Raw genomic sequence first — 14,048 nt, forward strand, 5'->3', positions numbered from 1 at the left:
TTGAGCTGTTAATTATGGTAGTTCAAAATTTTTAAAGGCAACACAGTTTGAATTTATCACTGGGTCATACTCTCCAAGGTACAACATTTTCCTGATTCTCCACCAAAGAATATGTTGGCTGAGGAAAGGCATCTGAAGCATAATAGTTTTATAATTGATGTATTTCCAAATGATGAAACCTTCATTGATAAGTATAATGTACTTCAGCCTCCAGGTAAAAGAAAACCACCTGAAAGCTTACTTACTTGGAATTAAGGTAAAAACTTGACAGCTTTTCCATAGAATTACCTGTGAAGTGTAACGTCAGCGGACAGACCCAAGTTGATTGTTACCTTTTATTTTCATATGAAAAATAGATTTCAAGCAAAATTCAAAAATGACACTATAAATAAAGAGGGCCTTAAGTACATTCTTTTTGTTAATAAGATTTACCAGTTTGTAGGTTCAGCTATGCAGTTAAAATCACTGGTTTAAAAAAAAAAAAAAGTTACAAAGATACAAACAAAAAGGCTCAGCCACATGGTTTAAATTCCCATATGCAACTATTCCCATATGTACTATGTACAAGTTATTTATAAAAACATTGGCATTAATGGTACAGGCAAAATAAACTACAGTGGAGCTTCAGAATCTTAGTTCACTGGATCTTGATTAAAAAAAAAAAGTGACATTCCAATTATGAAGTCAGTGAGGTAGTGGAGGTGCTTTCCTTGAATATATTTACACAAGACAGTATTCCTCATCTGGCTGAGGCATTCTTTTCCTACAATAAGACAGAAGGAAGGATAAATCAAATTTTTGAAACAGTAAAAACAGTCTTAACTAAGTGATGGCATGATGGCTTATAGGTAAATTACATATTTTGAGTACCTCTTTGTAAAAATGTCTTTTAAGATGAACCAGTGTACAAAATTCTGAGAGAAAAAAAGTTATTCTTAAAACTGCTAAAATTCAAGATCCTCCAATTAAAAGTTCTAGTTTAAAAAAAAAACACTCTTAACATTTACCCAGTGAGCAGGGATGGCATCAGTGCCGGTAACTGTCTAGTGGTTCTGATGGACCTTGTAGAAATAATGTTGGAAGGAGCTCTCAGCCTTTTGGCTAAGATCAAGTGTAGTATCTATTCTTACCAGAAAAGAAGGGAAATAAAGTGTTAGGCTCAGAAGCCAGCCCCCTAACTTTTAACTAGTTCAGGCTTTTATCCCACATAGGCCTGGATTACAACCCCAGACTTCTAAATAATTCTACCAGTCTCGCCCCTACCCATTGTGCGTTGGTTGCCTTTAAAGCACCTAAATAAATCTGGCTGCCACCTTGAGCTGGTCATTGAACCTGGCTCTTAAGCCCTTGTGTACTCTTCTCCCACTACTCTGAGCTATCTTATCCCTAAAGCTTCCCTATTCAATGCCCAGTGCCTCTCACACTCCTCCTCGAACCCTGCCCTGAGGCCCATGATGATTTTGGCCTTTACCTGACTGGGTCCCACCACAGATAATCATATTCAGATGGCCCTGCTGCTATTAATTAGCTGTGTGACCTAGGGTAAGTCACTTGCCCACCTTGGGCATATTAAAAAGGCAACAGTCTTTGAAAGCTCCTTGTAGCTCCACCATTAAAATATACTGCTCTGTGGTAAAGACAGATTAGCCCGTAAGTCCTACTGTTGTCCTTTGCTATGTCCTTGAGCAAATCATGTATCATTTTGTACAGATTACTTATCTATATAAAGGGATAATTCCTACCTCCAAGGATGTAGAAATTAGATAATGTATATAAAGTTTTTTATGTGCACACAATAGGCACTCGAAAATGGAAGCTGTTACCTATCTCTGACAGTTACGTGTGCTACTGCTTACCAGTTCCAGGAGCATATTTCATGCTCCTCTTAAATGCTTATTAACCTTATCTAAGCTCGCACAGAAAACCTTTCTGAAATTCAGGGTTTTTATAGACCCTAGGTTAAGAGGTCTGAATTCCAACTTCTTAAATGGAAGTTACAAAATGCAGGGAGACAGACTAAACTAGGACTCATATTGGCCTCACAGGTCTAAGCTCTTTATATTGACAGAGTAGAAAATAAATAAATCCAGAAGTGGAGGACATGAGTAGAATTAACTATATCCCTGCCAGGTCATCCAATCTGCAGTTGTAGTCTGTTTCCTAAGCCATCAGCTTATCCACCTCTACCAAGTCTTTGCTAAGACAAGTGTGGTGGTGTGTGCCTGTAGTCCCAGCTACATGGGAGGCTGAGGTGGGAGGATCGCTTGAGCCTGGGAGGTCAAGGCTGCAGTGGGCTGTGACGGTACCAAGCAAGACCTTGTCTCAAAAAAACAAAAAAACAACAACAACAACAACAAACAACCCCAGGCTATTGTTTTGTTTTTAAAAAGAGCTGCTGCTTACCTGATTTTGTCCAAGTTGAGAGTCCTCTGTGAGGGAAGACTCCAGCTGAGACAGACTGGGTGACGATGCTGAATCTGCAGAGGTGCTGGTGACCAGTTCCCCTAAAGCATCTACTTGTCTTCTCAAACTGTGTAAAGTGCCCTCTGTCTGCCGCTTTCCTTTAATTAATACTTCTGCTTGCTTGGACATACAGTGTCGGAGTTGGGCCTGAAAAGTGTTACAAGACTTAGGGTTTGACACAGAAGAAATGCACCAGAACTACAGCTCAGCTTCCTCACATACACTTGACAGGCAAATCTGGCTAACAGGAATGGTTGTTGAAAATGTTCATCTTTAAAAAGAATCGTAGGAGGTGCCAGGTGGATACTTAGTGAGCATAAACCTTTACTTTTCTGTGTTGTCATTAACTGGGCCTTTCACTTGGCCCGTTTTTTCCATGCTAGCAGTGCTTAGGATTTCTGTATCCCTTGCTTCTCCATTAAATTATTGCCTCATCTCTTTTTTCCTTCTCTGTTATGACTGAGATCAGTTAGTTTATACTTGACACCTGGAGTGTCTCCTGATTATGTATTTTTTTTTTCCTAAGCCTTAGTTTCTTGTCTATAAACTCACTAGGTATTTAATCCTCAACTTCATACTACTTTTTGGCTTTTGCCCCTGCTATAATCAAATTCTCTCAAAGTCTATAGCAGCGCTGTCCAACAGAACTTTCTGCAATGATGGGAATGTTCTACCTCTGGCTATCAATATAGAAAGCCACATGTGGCTATTGAGCACTTGAAATGTGGCAAATGAATAACTGAATTTTTAACTTAATTATAATTTATTAAAATTTAAATAACCACACATGGCTGGAGACTATTGTTGGACATCACAGGGCTCCACTCAATACTATAGCACTGCACTCTCTCACCCCATACTGTCTACATAGCCATTCCCCCCAAATAAATGTAACCTCCCATCTATACTTTTAACTCGCAAATCTTTAGGTCAATACTGATCAGTAATCCTAGACTCCTATTTTTGGCTGTCTACAGACAGATATCCTTCCCTGGGTATCTCACAAGGCCTTCAAAGTCAACATGTTCGGAGCCAAACAATTCCTTAACTGACATTCAGCCTACTTTTCCAGTATCCCAAATCTTTCCTGCCATCGCTGGCCTATGATAACCTTATAGTTCATCACTGTGTTTCTACTTCCTGTCCCAAATACTTAGATTCTATCCGTTCTAGCTGAGGTAAAGCAGCATTACATAGGTTAAAGAACACTGGAGTCAACACAAGTCATTGCTTTGAACACTGACTGCCGTTTACTGTGTGACACCAACTCCTCAGAGCTTCAGACACATGCCATCCCTGACACTGCCGGCAGTGCTGCAACAGCATGGATGTGAAAGCATCAGGTAAATGTAACTTTCCCCTCCCCTCCCCAATGTGCCCAGTATCTCATACTGGTTTTTGTTTGTTTTAAAGGGCAACCTTGAGTCGGTCTTCCCGGTGACGCAGTTTCTCCCGGAGTGCTTCTCCACGCCAGTGCTCATCCTTTCTCAGAGGGAAAATGGAGATATCAGATACCACTGCTGCTACAAGTGGAAGCTAACCAGCCTTTCCCTCCCCTACCCCAGCACCCCCACATCTGTGTTTCAGCTTGGCTGGGGGAGGTGGTCAATCCTATGAACCCAGAGAATAGCAGGATAAACCCTTACCATTATGTGAACTTGTGAAAAGTTCAGTTTTTCTTCAAATGGTCCCTCATTTATAGTAAATGGAAAGTTCTCTTTCAAGCTTTCCAATTCTCCTTCTAGGTTTTCGTTTCTTTCCAAAATAGCTTCTAGATCTGGTGGTACTTCTGGAAGAAACTGATTGAGATTCTTCAGGCTGGTTCTGATTTCATCCTTCACCTCAGATTTAAGAGTCCTCATTGCGTCACTGATTTCCATTTGTCTTCTCTCCAAATCTTTTTGGTTTGCCATCTAAACAGTGAGTTGGTGTCAAATATCATTGTATAAAATTTCAGACTTACTTGGAATTGAGCTGAATGATGTGCCACGTATTTAAAGATCTATAAGTATCAACTACTATAATTACTAGAACTGTAAAAACTTGTGATTTTTCAGATACTCAAGAATCTATAAGCTACTGAATAAATTATTTTATTGGCATTTTCACTGGAACAGCTTTCATTAGAAAAGGCACGTGCATAAAGTTCCTTGAAGGTGAATTTCTCTATAGAAGACAATCTCTTTGGAGTCAGACAAAGCTAGTTACCAGTCTCATTTCCAGTATTACCAGTATGACTTAGGGTAAGTTGGCTAACATCTGATCCTCCATGACCTCATTTATACATGGAGATAAATAACTTCTGCTCAGAAATGTGAAAACTAAGTGAGAATTTACATGAAGTACCTCAGTGGCACCCAACTGGCAACTAGAGTAAGCCACAAATGAGAAAAGGGCCATTTACTGAAATAAGTCATAAGTGATCTGGATTATAAATGCTAATGCTGGAATTTTATAAGTGAAGAATATGGTGGCTTTAGCAATATACATTTTTTTTTTTTTAAAGACAGGGTCTTGCTCTGTCACCCAGGCTGGAGTGCAGTGGCACAATCTTGGCTCACTGCAGTCTCAACCTCCCAGGCTCAAGCAATCCTCCCACCTCAGCCTCCTGAGTAGCTGGGACTACAGGTGTATGCCACCACACCTAGCTACTTTTTGTATTTTTAGTAGAGACGAGGTCTCAGCATGTTGCCCAGGCTGGTCTTGAACTCCTGAGCTCAAGCGATCCACCCACCTTGGCCTCCTAAAGTGTTGGGATTACAGGAATGCACCACCGCACCCAGCCTAGAGGTTTCTTAAAGTGTTACCAATTGCATTTGATGCCTGAGACTACTCTATGTGGCTCTACCCCATATACAGCTTAGTGAAAATGAGATTTATACCTACTGCTAATTGCCTTACCCAATTTGCAAAGGCAAAATCACTAAGGGCTTGTGGTCTTTAAATAATTGTTTTTAGTTATTTTTTCTTGAATCAAATGGTAGGTATATGTGGGGCGTCAGGGGACTGGAAGCACAGATGAAACTAGAATGGCCACGTGGGGTCATCCAAAGGACTAAGTATAGCAGGGCCAAATGAGTGGCCACAGCAGCCCCTGCTAGAGTTCAGGGATGGCCCAGATGCTTTATCTAAAGGACACCAGAGACATCAAGGATTAGAGACTCTACCAGTCCAGGCATGAGCTGGTTTAACACTCTCTGCCTGGCTACATTATGTGATATCAAAGGTTTCCCCCTCGACCATCTTTTCTTGCTCAAGGGGTAGGGGAGGTTTTGGCTCCTATAGACTTGTTTATGGCATAAAATCTAACATTTCAACGTAGTTCTTTGGGACATGAAATATGATGCTCGAGAATTATTGTTTTTCCTTGAAAAACTAACATTTTAAGAGCTTGTCAAATTTAAGAGAATTTTGAAAGTATATTTTTAACAAATAGTGGAGGTGCATATCTAAATGTTAAGGCTAAAAAACCAGATTTGACTTAAAGAACATTCTTATAATCAGTTTTTCTATACTACTATAGAAGGGATATTAAAAACAATACAATCTGCCTGAGCCCAGTGAGTCCTCTCTTCCCAGGCTGGCCAGCTGGGCTTCCTGGGCACACACCTGTTTCTTGAGCTCCGTGTACTCATACTGCATCTGGTTGAGCTCCTTCATCAGGCGCCTGGCCCGCTCATGGTTGTCCTGGGCTACCAGTTCAATTGTTGCCATTTCCTTTTGCATGCAGCTGTTCTCCTGTTTTTGCTCCTAGCACAGGAGGAAGAAAATAACTCTGCGATCCAACAAGTGGAGGTGTGGTTTGCTGGCTTACACACTCACTAGCTCTATAACTTCATTCCCCATCTGGGCCTCAGCTTCGCTAGCTGTCAAATGGGGATAATTCTATCTTCCTTTCATTGGCAGATCAAATACAGCTGGGAGTATCTACACGTCAGAGCCTGTTAGCATCACCTTTGATAATAAGCTACTAACCCTTTCTGAGTCTTCATTAATTGTCTGTAAAATGAGAATAATAATAGCCATCATCACAGGGTTACTGGTAGAGGTAAATGTGAGACATCTACATTCCATCTGTATGATGAGCTGGCCTATCACTAGTTAGAAGTGTATCCCCTTTGAGAGACACACATGGTTTAAAAGTTCCTTTCATAGAACAGGGCTCCACTAATCCCTCCAGAGGGTACTGGAAAAATCCATACCCTTGACAGTTCCATTGCTGCTCAGCTGCCTCCATCCACCATAAATTATTCTGACCTATCTGAGTGTCACTTCCCAAATTTATTTCAAGGACGAAAGCATGGTAGATTGAGCTTCCTGGTTTTAGGATAATGATTAAAGCTAATGTTGGCCAAAAAGGGTAGGATGAGAAAAATTTGTAAGCACTGACTACAGCAGTGTAATAAAACTGGCTGGGCACGGTGGCTCACGTCTGTAATCCCAGCACTTTAGGAGGCCAAGGCATATGGATCACAAGGTCAGGAGTGCGAGACCAGCCTGGCCAACATGGTGAACCCCACTCTATTAAAAATACAAAAATTAGCCAGGCGTGGTGGCACGCGCCTGTAATTCCAGATACTCAGGAGGCTGAGACAGGATAATTGCTTGAACCTGGGAGGTGGAGGTTGCAGTGAACTGAGATCATGCCACTGCACTCCAGACTGGGTGACAGAGCAAGACTCTGTCTTGAAAATAAAAATAAAAATAAACCATCTATGGGCCGGGCGCAATAGCTCACACCTGTAATCCCAGCACCTTGGGAGGCTGAGGCAGGTGGATCACCTGAGGTCAGGAGTTCAGGACCAGCCTGGTCAACCTGGTGAAACCCCATCTCTACTAAAAATACAAAAATTAGTTGGGTGTGGTGGTGCACACCTGTGGTTCCAGCTACTCAGGAGGCTGAGGCATGAGAATCACTTGAACCCGGGAGGCGGAGGCTGCAGTGAGCCGAGATCACGCCACTGCACTCTAGCCTCGGAGACAGAGCAAGATGCCATCTAAAAAAAAAAAAAAACGTCTAGAGAAGGCTTCTTCAATACCCCCTCCACCCGCCAGTGGAGGTGTAAACTGAGGCTCACTGGCAGAACGTGCTCTCTACTTTGTGCTGATAATGGCTGTTCACACGACAGTCTCCCCAGCCAGCCAGAGCTCCTTTGAGGCTGAACCCCTGTCCCAGGTAAAACTTACCATCAGCTTCAAGGACAAATGATGCATAAATACACCAATAACAACAGTTGGGTTCAGGACTGTGTTGATGGGTAATTTATTTTCTCTATGTTGAAGTGGTGTTGCAGTTTAAAATTTTAAATTTATCATTTCCTCACAAACTGCCACGGCAGCAGGTACTCACAAGAAGGTTTTTCTCCAGCTGGCTCCGCTGGATCTTAAGTGCTTCCTTCAGGCTGGCCACCTGCTTCTCAGCTTTCTTTCTTTCTGTCAAGAACTGGTTCCGCAGGAGGCTGAAGTCTGCCCTCATAGAGTCTGCCTCTTTCTGGAGGGCCAACAGCTCACCTGACTTCTCCACCAATTGCTGCTCCCTTTCTGAAAGCTGCCGTTCTGAAATGAGCATTTGCAGTTGGTTTAGCTAAAGAGCCCGAGCCAACTGTGGGCAGAGCTCCCCTTCCCTTGTGGCAGATGCATAATGGTGATATGCGACCCATGCAGGTGCTTTCCTCCATTACAAAGTCTTACAAGCCTACCCTGACCCACACTTCAAAGGCCCAGAAAAAGACCCAGATAAGGGTGCCTTTTGAAGTAATTGGTTCCTGGAGAGACTGATCCCAGAGTGACAGACAGCTACTATCTTCTCTTTCAACTCTTTGAGACCAGTGAGAGGAAACCCAGCACCAATCCTGAAGTGTGTGGAACAGATGAAATGTTTTTTATAAACACTGATTTTCATAAAGGGAGACACACCAGTACAACGTCCTTCCAGAGGAGGTAGTGCAGTGGAAAGTGCACAGGATTTGGAGCTGCCTCCTACACTGGCATGAGCCCCATTTTATAATGAGGAATACATTTCCTGATGTTCACTTAGAATCATGTATGCAAACACTTGGTACATAGTGAGTACTCGACAGACAATGCTTACAAAATAAAAGTGACATTTAAAAGATATTTTTCTTATCACCCAGATTTTACTTTTCAACAACTCTGGCATGATCAGAACTGGACATATTTTTTTTAAGTTTCATTTTAATAATGAAATGATTGGGTCTGCGTATATCAAGAGTTCCCAGGGAAAAAGGAATAATAACCCTTTCAGATCCCCAAGCCCACAACATTTTTCAAGCATTATTAAACCCTGGAGCCTAAGAAAGAGAAAAACCATTTACTGATGTGAGAACAATCATTTACCCTGGATTCCCATGTCAACTTCATTTATATATGGTTCAAGAGAGAACAAACTGACTTAAAATCAAACACCTGTATTCTGGTACCATTCACCAGGCCAAATCTGGACAGAAGAACTGTTAATATGATTTTTTTTGACCCTTGAGATGAAGGAGATCATTATTCCCAAAGCTCAAAGGTAATATCCTTTAAGAGTATCTTTTGGCAGTTATTCACTTGAATGTTCCACTTTCTTGAGATGGCATTCTCAAAGGAGACAATACGAGCAAGGAAGGACTTTCTGGTCAGTCTCAGGATCACATCTCTTCTCTGAACCTGCTTCCTCATCTTTCACAGGGCTATCATACCTCCTGCTTTAACTTCTCCTGCTTCCTCTCCTGGCTCTGGCTGGGGTCTGGATCTCTTTAAATACTTTTGCAAGACAACCAGCAGAGCCAACCCATAGCCCATCTCCCAGTGAGAAGTTACAGAATACATACTAGTTTGGGAGAGCATCTTCTCCAGGCTCTCACCCCACCTCTCCTCTTCCTGCAGAATCCTAACACGCTCTTCAGCCGCCAGCACCTTTGAGAGCACTTGGTCCAGTTTGCTTTTCTGGTCTGTTAATTCCCTTTCCAGCTGGTGCTGTTGCTCCTTCAGTGTCACTTTGCTGGTTTCTAATTTGCTTTCTTCACTTTCTCTCTCTTTCTGGAGTCTCTGAAACATCTTAATAAAGAATAATCTTGATTAGTCATAAAACAACAAATAGTGTCCCAGAGAACCTGCATGGACATAAGACAGATTCCAGTTCAAAAGAAAGTAGAAGACAGCCCACAGGGACAATTCCATTACAGAGGTGATCAAGAGGGCTTGGGAAGCTGTCTGGCCAGCATGTGAGGAGGGGATTAAAGCAGCAAATGGCACGTGGCCATTAAATATCTTTACAGGACGATGTTCTATGATCATTAAAGGTCTCTAAGTCACATAGTTGGTGTAAACGCCACCCATGGCTACACAGGGCAGTTAAGTGACACACAGTCTCATGGGGGATATTTCTCAGCAGCTTTCTGCCAGGGGAAAAATAGGCTCACATGAGCCACAAAATGCTTCTTTTATATAAAGTCATAAATGTGTAGTACCATTTCTTGTTGGACTAGTTTGAGCTTGTTTTCTTCAATCTCACTCTGAAGCACTTGAAGTTGTTGTTGTTTTGTCTCCTCTTCTTTCTGACAGTCTTCAAACCTATTTGCCCATTCACTGATGTCCTTCTGGAGTCGGGTCTGCTCACTAAGCAATACATCTTGATGCTTGGTGGTGTGAAGCAGGTCCTTTAGGTGAAAGAACAAGTGGAAACTACTAATAAAGCCATCTTTACTAGAGGTGGCCAGGTGCCAATCCAGTATCTACTAAGTCTGACAGAATGAGAGGCATAAAAGTTTATTTCCTTTATTATCTCAATAAACTTATAGGTACAAGAGAATTTAGATGTCTAATCCAACTTTTAATTAATTAATTAATTTATTTATTTATTTGACAGTCTTGCTCTGTTGCCAAGGCTGGAGTGCAGTGGCACGATCTTGGCTCACTGTGACCTCCGCCTCCCAGGTTCAAGCAATCCTCCCATCTCAGCCTCTTGAGTAGTTGGGACTACAAGCACATGCCACCACGCCCAGCTAACTTTTTGTCTTTTTAGTAGAAATGGGGTTTCACCATGTTGGCCAGGTTGATCTCGAACTCCTGGCCTCAAGTGATCCACCTGCCTTGGCCTCCCAAAGTGCTGGGATTACAGGCATGAGCCACCATACCCAGCCTGTGTCTAATGTAACTTTTTTTTTTTTTCTGAGACAGAGCTTCGCTCTTGTTGCCCAGGCGGGAGTGCAATGGTGCAATGCCAGCTCACGGCAACCTCCAGGTCTCGGGTTCAAGTGATTCTCCTGCCTCAGCCTCCCGAGTAGCTGGGATTACAGGCATGCGCCACCACGCCCAGCTAATTTTGTATTTTTAGTAGAGATGGGGTCTCTCCATCTTGGTCAGGCTAGTCTTGAACTCCTGACTTCAGGTGATCTGCCCGCCTCAGCCTCCCAAAGTGCTGGGATTACAGGTGCAAGCCACCGCACCTGGCATAACTCTTAATTTACATAATAGAAACTAAGGTCTAGAACTCGCCTGAAGTGCTCTGAATTACAGCACTAGTCTCACAGGACAACACTGAATTCCCTTTAAGAAAATCATTAGAAGTACAAGGGCCAAAAATCTGCTATATTCAGTATCTGACAAGATAGAGGCCCAGATTTGACAGTTACTCTATGGCTCAAGGAGTAATCAAATCTAAGCCCAGCCTTTAAAGGCCTCATCTGTGCCATGGATTACAGATGACCCATCTGGTCCCTGAAGCCCCAAGAAGGGCTGCTGAGAGACTGCTGCTGGGCTCTGGTCTAGCCACCACCCTACTTACTAGCTTTGAGTAAAACTTTGTTTGTATCAAGAGTTCTAAGGCTAAAATAAATTAGCAAACCACTGCTCTCCACCAAAACTTTTATTTATGTGATGGTTATGTTATATAAATGGTCCTACAGTATCTGCTGTTGTGAAGAGGAACCAGCCTACTTGATTTCTTTGTTATTTAAACCAATTGTCTGCATACCCTCAGTATACTACTAGAATATTACATTTGTTAACCTTACCTGTTTTGCTAGGTTCAAATGGTCTTGGACATTAGCTAGTTCCTCCTGCAGTGAGTTTACTGCTTCTTGTTTTTCTACAGAAATGACATTCTCATGAAATAAGAAATACATACGTACATACAGATGCCCATTAGCATTCCCAAAAAGTAGAGAAGTTATTTTACGCTTACTTCTGTTACATGTATGACTATGCCACACTATCTCATTAAAGGCCAAAAGAGAGTTATATGCACAATCCACATTTGGGCTTGGAGCTCAGGTTTTTAAAGATTTTCATGTTCAAAATCTCACAACAAAAAAATTACAGATAATGTTAGGTGCATAGCTTAAAAACAGCTACCTTCTGCATTGCTGGTAGAAATAGAAACTTAACCTTTCATGAAGGCAATTTGGGAATAAATTTTATATCTATACTGGCTTTGTCAACTAGCTGTGTGACCTCTAGCAAGTCACTTCTCATTTAAGCAGTCACAAGAAAACTAAGCTTCAGTTTCCTTATTTACAAATGAGTAAAATAATTTTTATCTCATAAAAATGTTATGAGGATTAAATGAGAAAATGAAATATCAAGGACATAAAAAATGTTCAACAAGTATATTATTAGATAGAATTAGCAATTTCTAAATAAATTATATTTATAAACATTTGATAATTTTAAAATCTTCATTATTTACATCTTTGCTTTTCAAACTAGACACACACCCCTAGGAAAAATCTGGAAGGATATTCACCAAACTGTTACTAGGAATCTATGAGGAGTGAGGTAAACAGCAATTTTGATTTCTTTTTACTATGTTTTAAAATTGTTCTCTAAGGAAGATGAATTAGGTTTTTTTTTTTTTTAAACTGACTTTGAGATAAAATTCACATATTAGGTCCTATTTAAAGTGTATAATTCAAAGGCTTTTAGTATTTTCCGAGTTGTGCAACCATTACCACAATCTAATTTTACAAAGAAACTCCATGCTCCTTAGCAGGAATTACTTCTGCCATAAGAAAAATCAAACAAAGAAAGTAACAAAGGGCAACGAAATCACACTTTCACTGTTCTGCTGCCTTATACCTTGGAGCTGCTGTTGTATTGCTGAAATGTCGTTATGCAGTGACACCTTGTCTCTGTTTAGTTGGTCTAGTTCCTGCTGCAGTTTTCTGACATTCAATTCCAACTTTTCTAAGTTTGATTGCTCCATTTTGCTATTTTCTTCTGCTGCTGCTAAAACCCTACCACAGAGAATAAGTCAGACTGTCAAATATAAAATATTCAAGCACACACAGGAGATGACTGAGGAACAGTGTTATCCTTTCACAACATACAGTTATGGAAATTATAAAAGATTATAAATCTTCACGAAATTTAAGACAACTCATTTTCAAAATCTTATCAGCTTTCTAAGTGGAGACTTTTTTCAAATGACTCATTAAATTGAAGTTTTATAAAAATCATAGATTAAAAACATGGATAACATTCAGAATTGCAAAAATCTGATAAAAATGGAGCTGTGACAATAAAAAAAGTAGAAAACGATTGTATGTACAGTAGGATCTGTCCATATAGCAGACATGCATGAGCATGTATTGTAGTATATAAAGGGACTCATACAGTGTGAATTTGCTTTTGGTCTGGCTTCTTTCACTCAGCGTAGTTACTTTGAGATTCATCCATGTTGTGTGTATCAATACTTCATTCCCTTCTTATTGCTGAGTAGTATTCTACAGTGTGGATATACCACAATTTGTTTCTGTTTACCAGGTGATAGACATTTGGGTCATTTCTAGTCTTTGGCTATTACAAATAAGGCTGTCATGAACATTAGTATATATACTGTGTAGAAATATGCTTTCATTTCTCTTGAATAAATATAATACCTAGGAGTGGAATGGCTAGATCTTCCGGTTGGCGTATGTTTGATTTTTAAGTAACTGTTAAACTGTCTTCCAAAGTTAAATAGTTACTTAATACCATTTTACATGCCCCTCAATCATGTATGAAACTTCCGGCCGGATGCGGTGGCTCACGCCTGTAATCCCAGCACTTTGGGAGGCCAAGGCGGGCGGATCACGAGGTCAGGAGATCGACACCATCCTGGCTAACACAGTGAAACCCAGTCTCTACTAAAAATACAAAAAATTAGCCGGGGGTGGTATCGGGTGCCTGTAGTCCCACCTACTCTGGAGGCGGAGGCAGGAGAATGGCATGAACCCGGCAGGCGGAGCTTGCAGTGAGCCACTGCACTCCAGCCTGGGTGACAGAGACTCCCGTCTCAAGAAAAAAAAGAAAGTTGCTGGTTAATATTAACATTTGGTATGGCTGTTGTTCTAATAGGTGTGTAGTGATATCTCACTGTGGTTTTAATTTGCATTTCCGTAATGATTAATGATCCTGTGTATCTTTTCATGTGCTTATTTGCCATCCATTTATCTTCTGTAATGAAATGTCTGTTCAAATCTTTTGCCCATTTAAATAACTGGGTTACTTTCTTATTGAGTTTTCAGAGTTCTTTATATATGTATTCTGAACACAAGTCCTTTATCAGATACATGGGTTGCAAATATTTTTTCCCAATCTGT

The 14,048-nt window shown here is 41.0% G+C and overlaps 1 protein-coding gene and 1 pseudogene across 12 annotated transcripts in view; one reads left to right on the forward strand and one right to left on the reverse strand.

Moving 5' to 3' along the window:
• Positions 1-321: 321 nt before the first annotated feature.
• CNTRL (centriolin) overlaps positions 322-14,048 on the reverse strand; it is a 98,600-nt gene continuing 84,873 nt past the window's right edge. For 6 of the 12 annotated variants that reach the window (XM_033237597.1, XM_033237604.1, XM_033237601.1 and 3 more), the window contains 11 exons: positions 12,544-12,701; positions 11,481-11,554; positions 9,936-10,124; positions 9,297-9,522; positions 7,814-8,019; positions 6,073-6,213; positions 4,110-4,376; positions 3,883-3,945; positions 2,404-2,610; positions 1,008-1,120; positions 322-763 (listed from right to left, as the gene is read on the reverse strand). In XM_033237597.1, coding sequence (XP_033093488.1) covers positions 721-763; positions 1,008-1,120; positions 2,404-2,610; positions 3,883-3,945; positions 4,110-4,376; positions 6,073-6,213; positions 7,814-8,019; positions 9,297-9,522; positions 9,936-10,124; positions 11,481-11,554; positions 12,544-12,701 — 1,687 coding nt within the window. In that variant the 3' untranslated portion in view covers positions 322-720. Of the gene's footprint in view, positions 764-1,007; positions 1,121-2,403; positions 2,611-3,855; positions 3,946-4,109; positions 4,377-6,072; positions 6,214-7,813; positions 8,020-9,296; positions 9,523-9,935; positions 10,125-11,480; positions 11,555-12,543; positions 12,702-14,048 lie in introns of those variants that run through there. The other 6 variants (XM_033237600.1, XM_033237599.1, XM_033237602.1 and 3 more) reach the window with 6 other exon arrangements.
• LOC117099534 lies at positions 1,085-1,247 on the forward strand (annotated as a pseudogene).

The sequence above is a fragment of the Trachypithecus francoisi genome, unplaced genomic scaffold (assembly GCF_009764315.1).
Source record: "Trachypithecus francoisi isolate TF-2019V2 unplaced genomic scaffold, Tfra_2.0 Lachesis_group16, whole genome shotgun sequence".
NCBI classification, from domain to species: Eukaryota; Metazoa; Chordata; class Mammalia; order Primates; family Cercopithecidae; genus Trachypithecus; species Trachypithecus francoisi.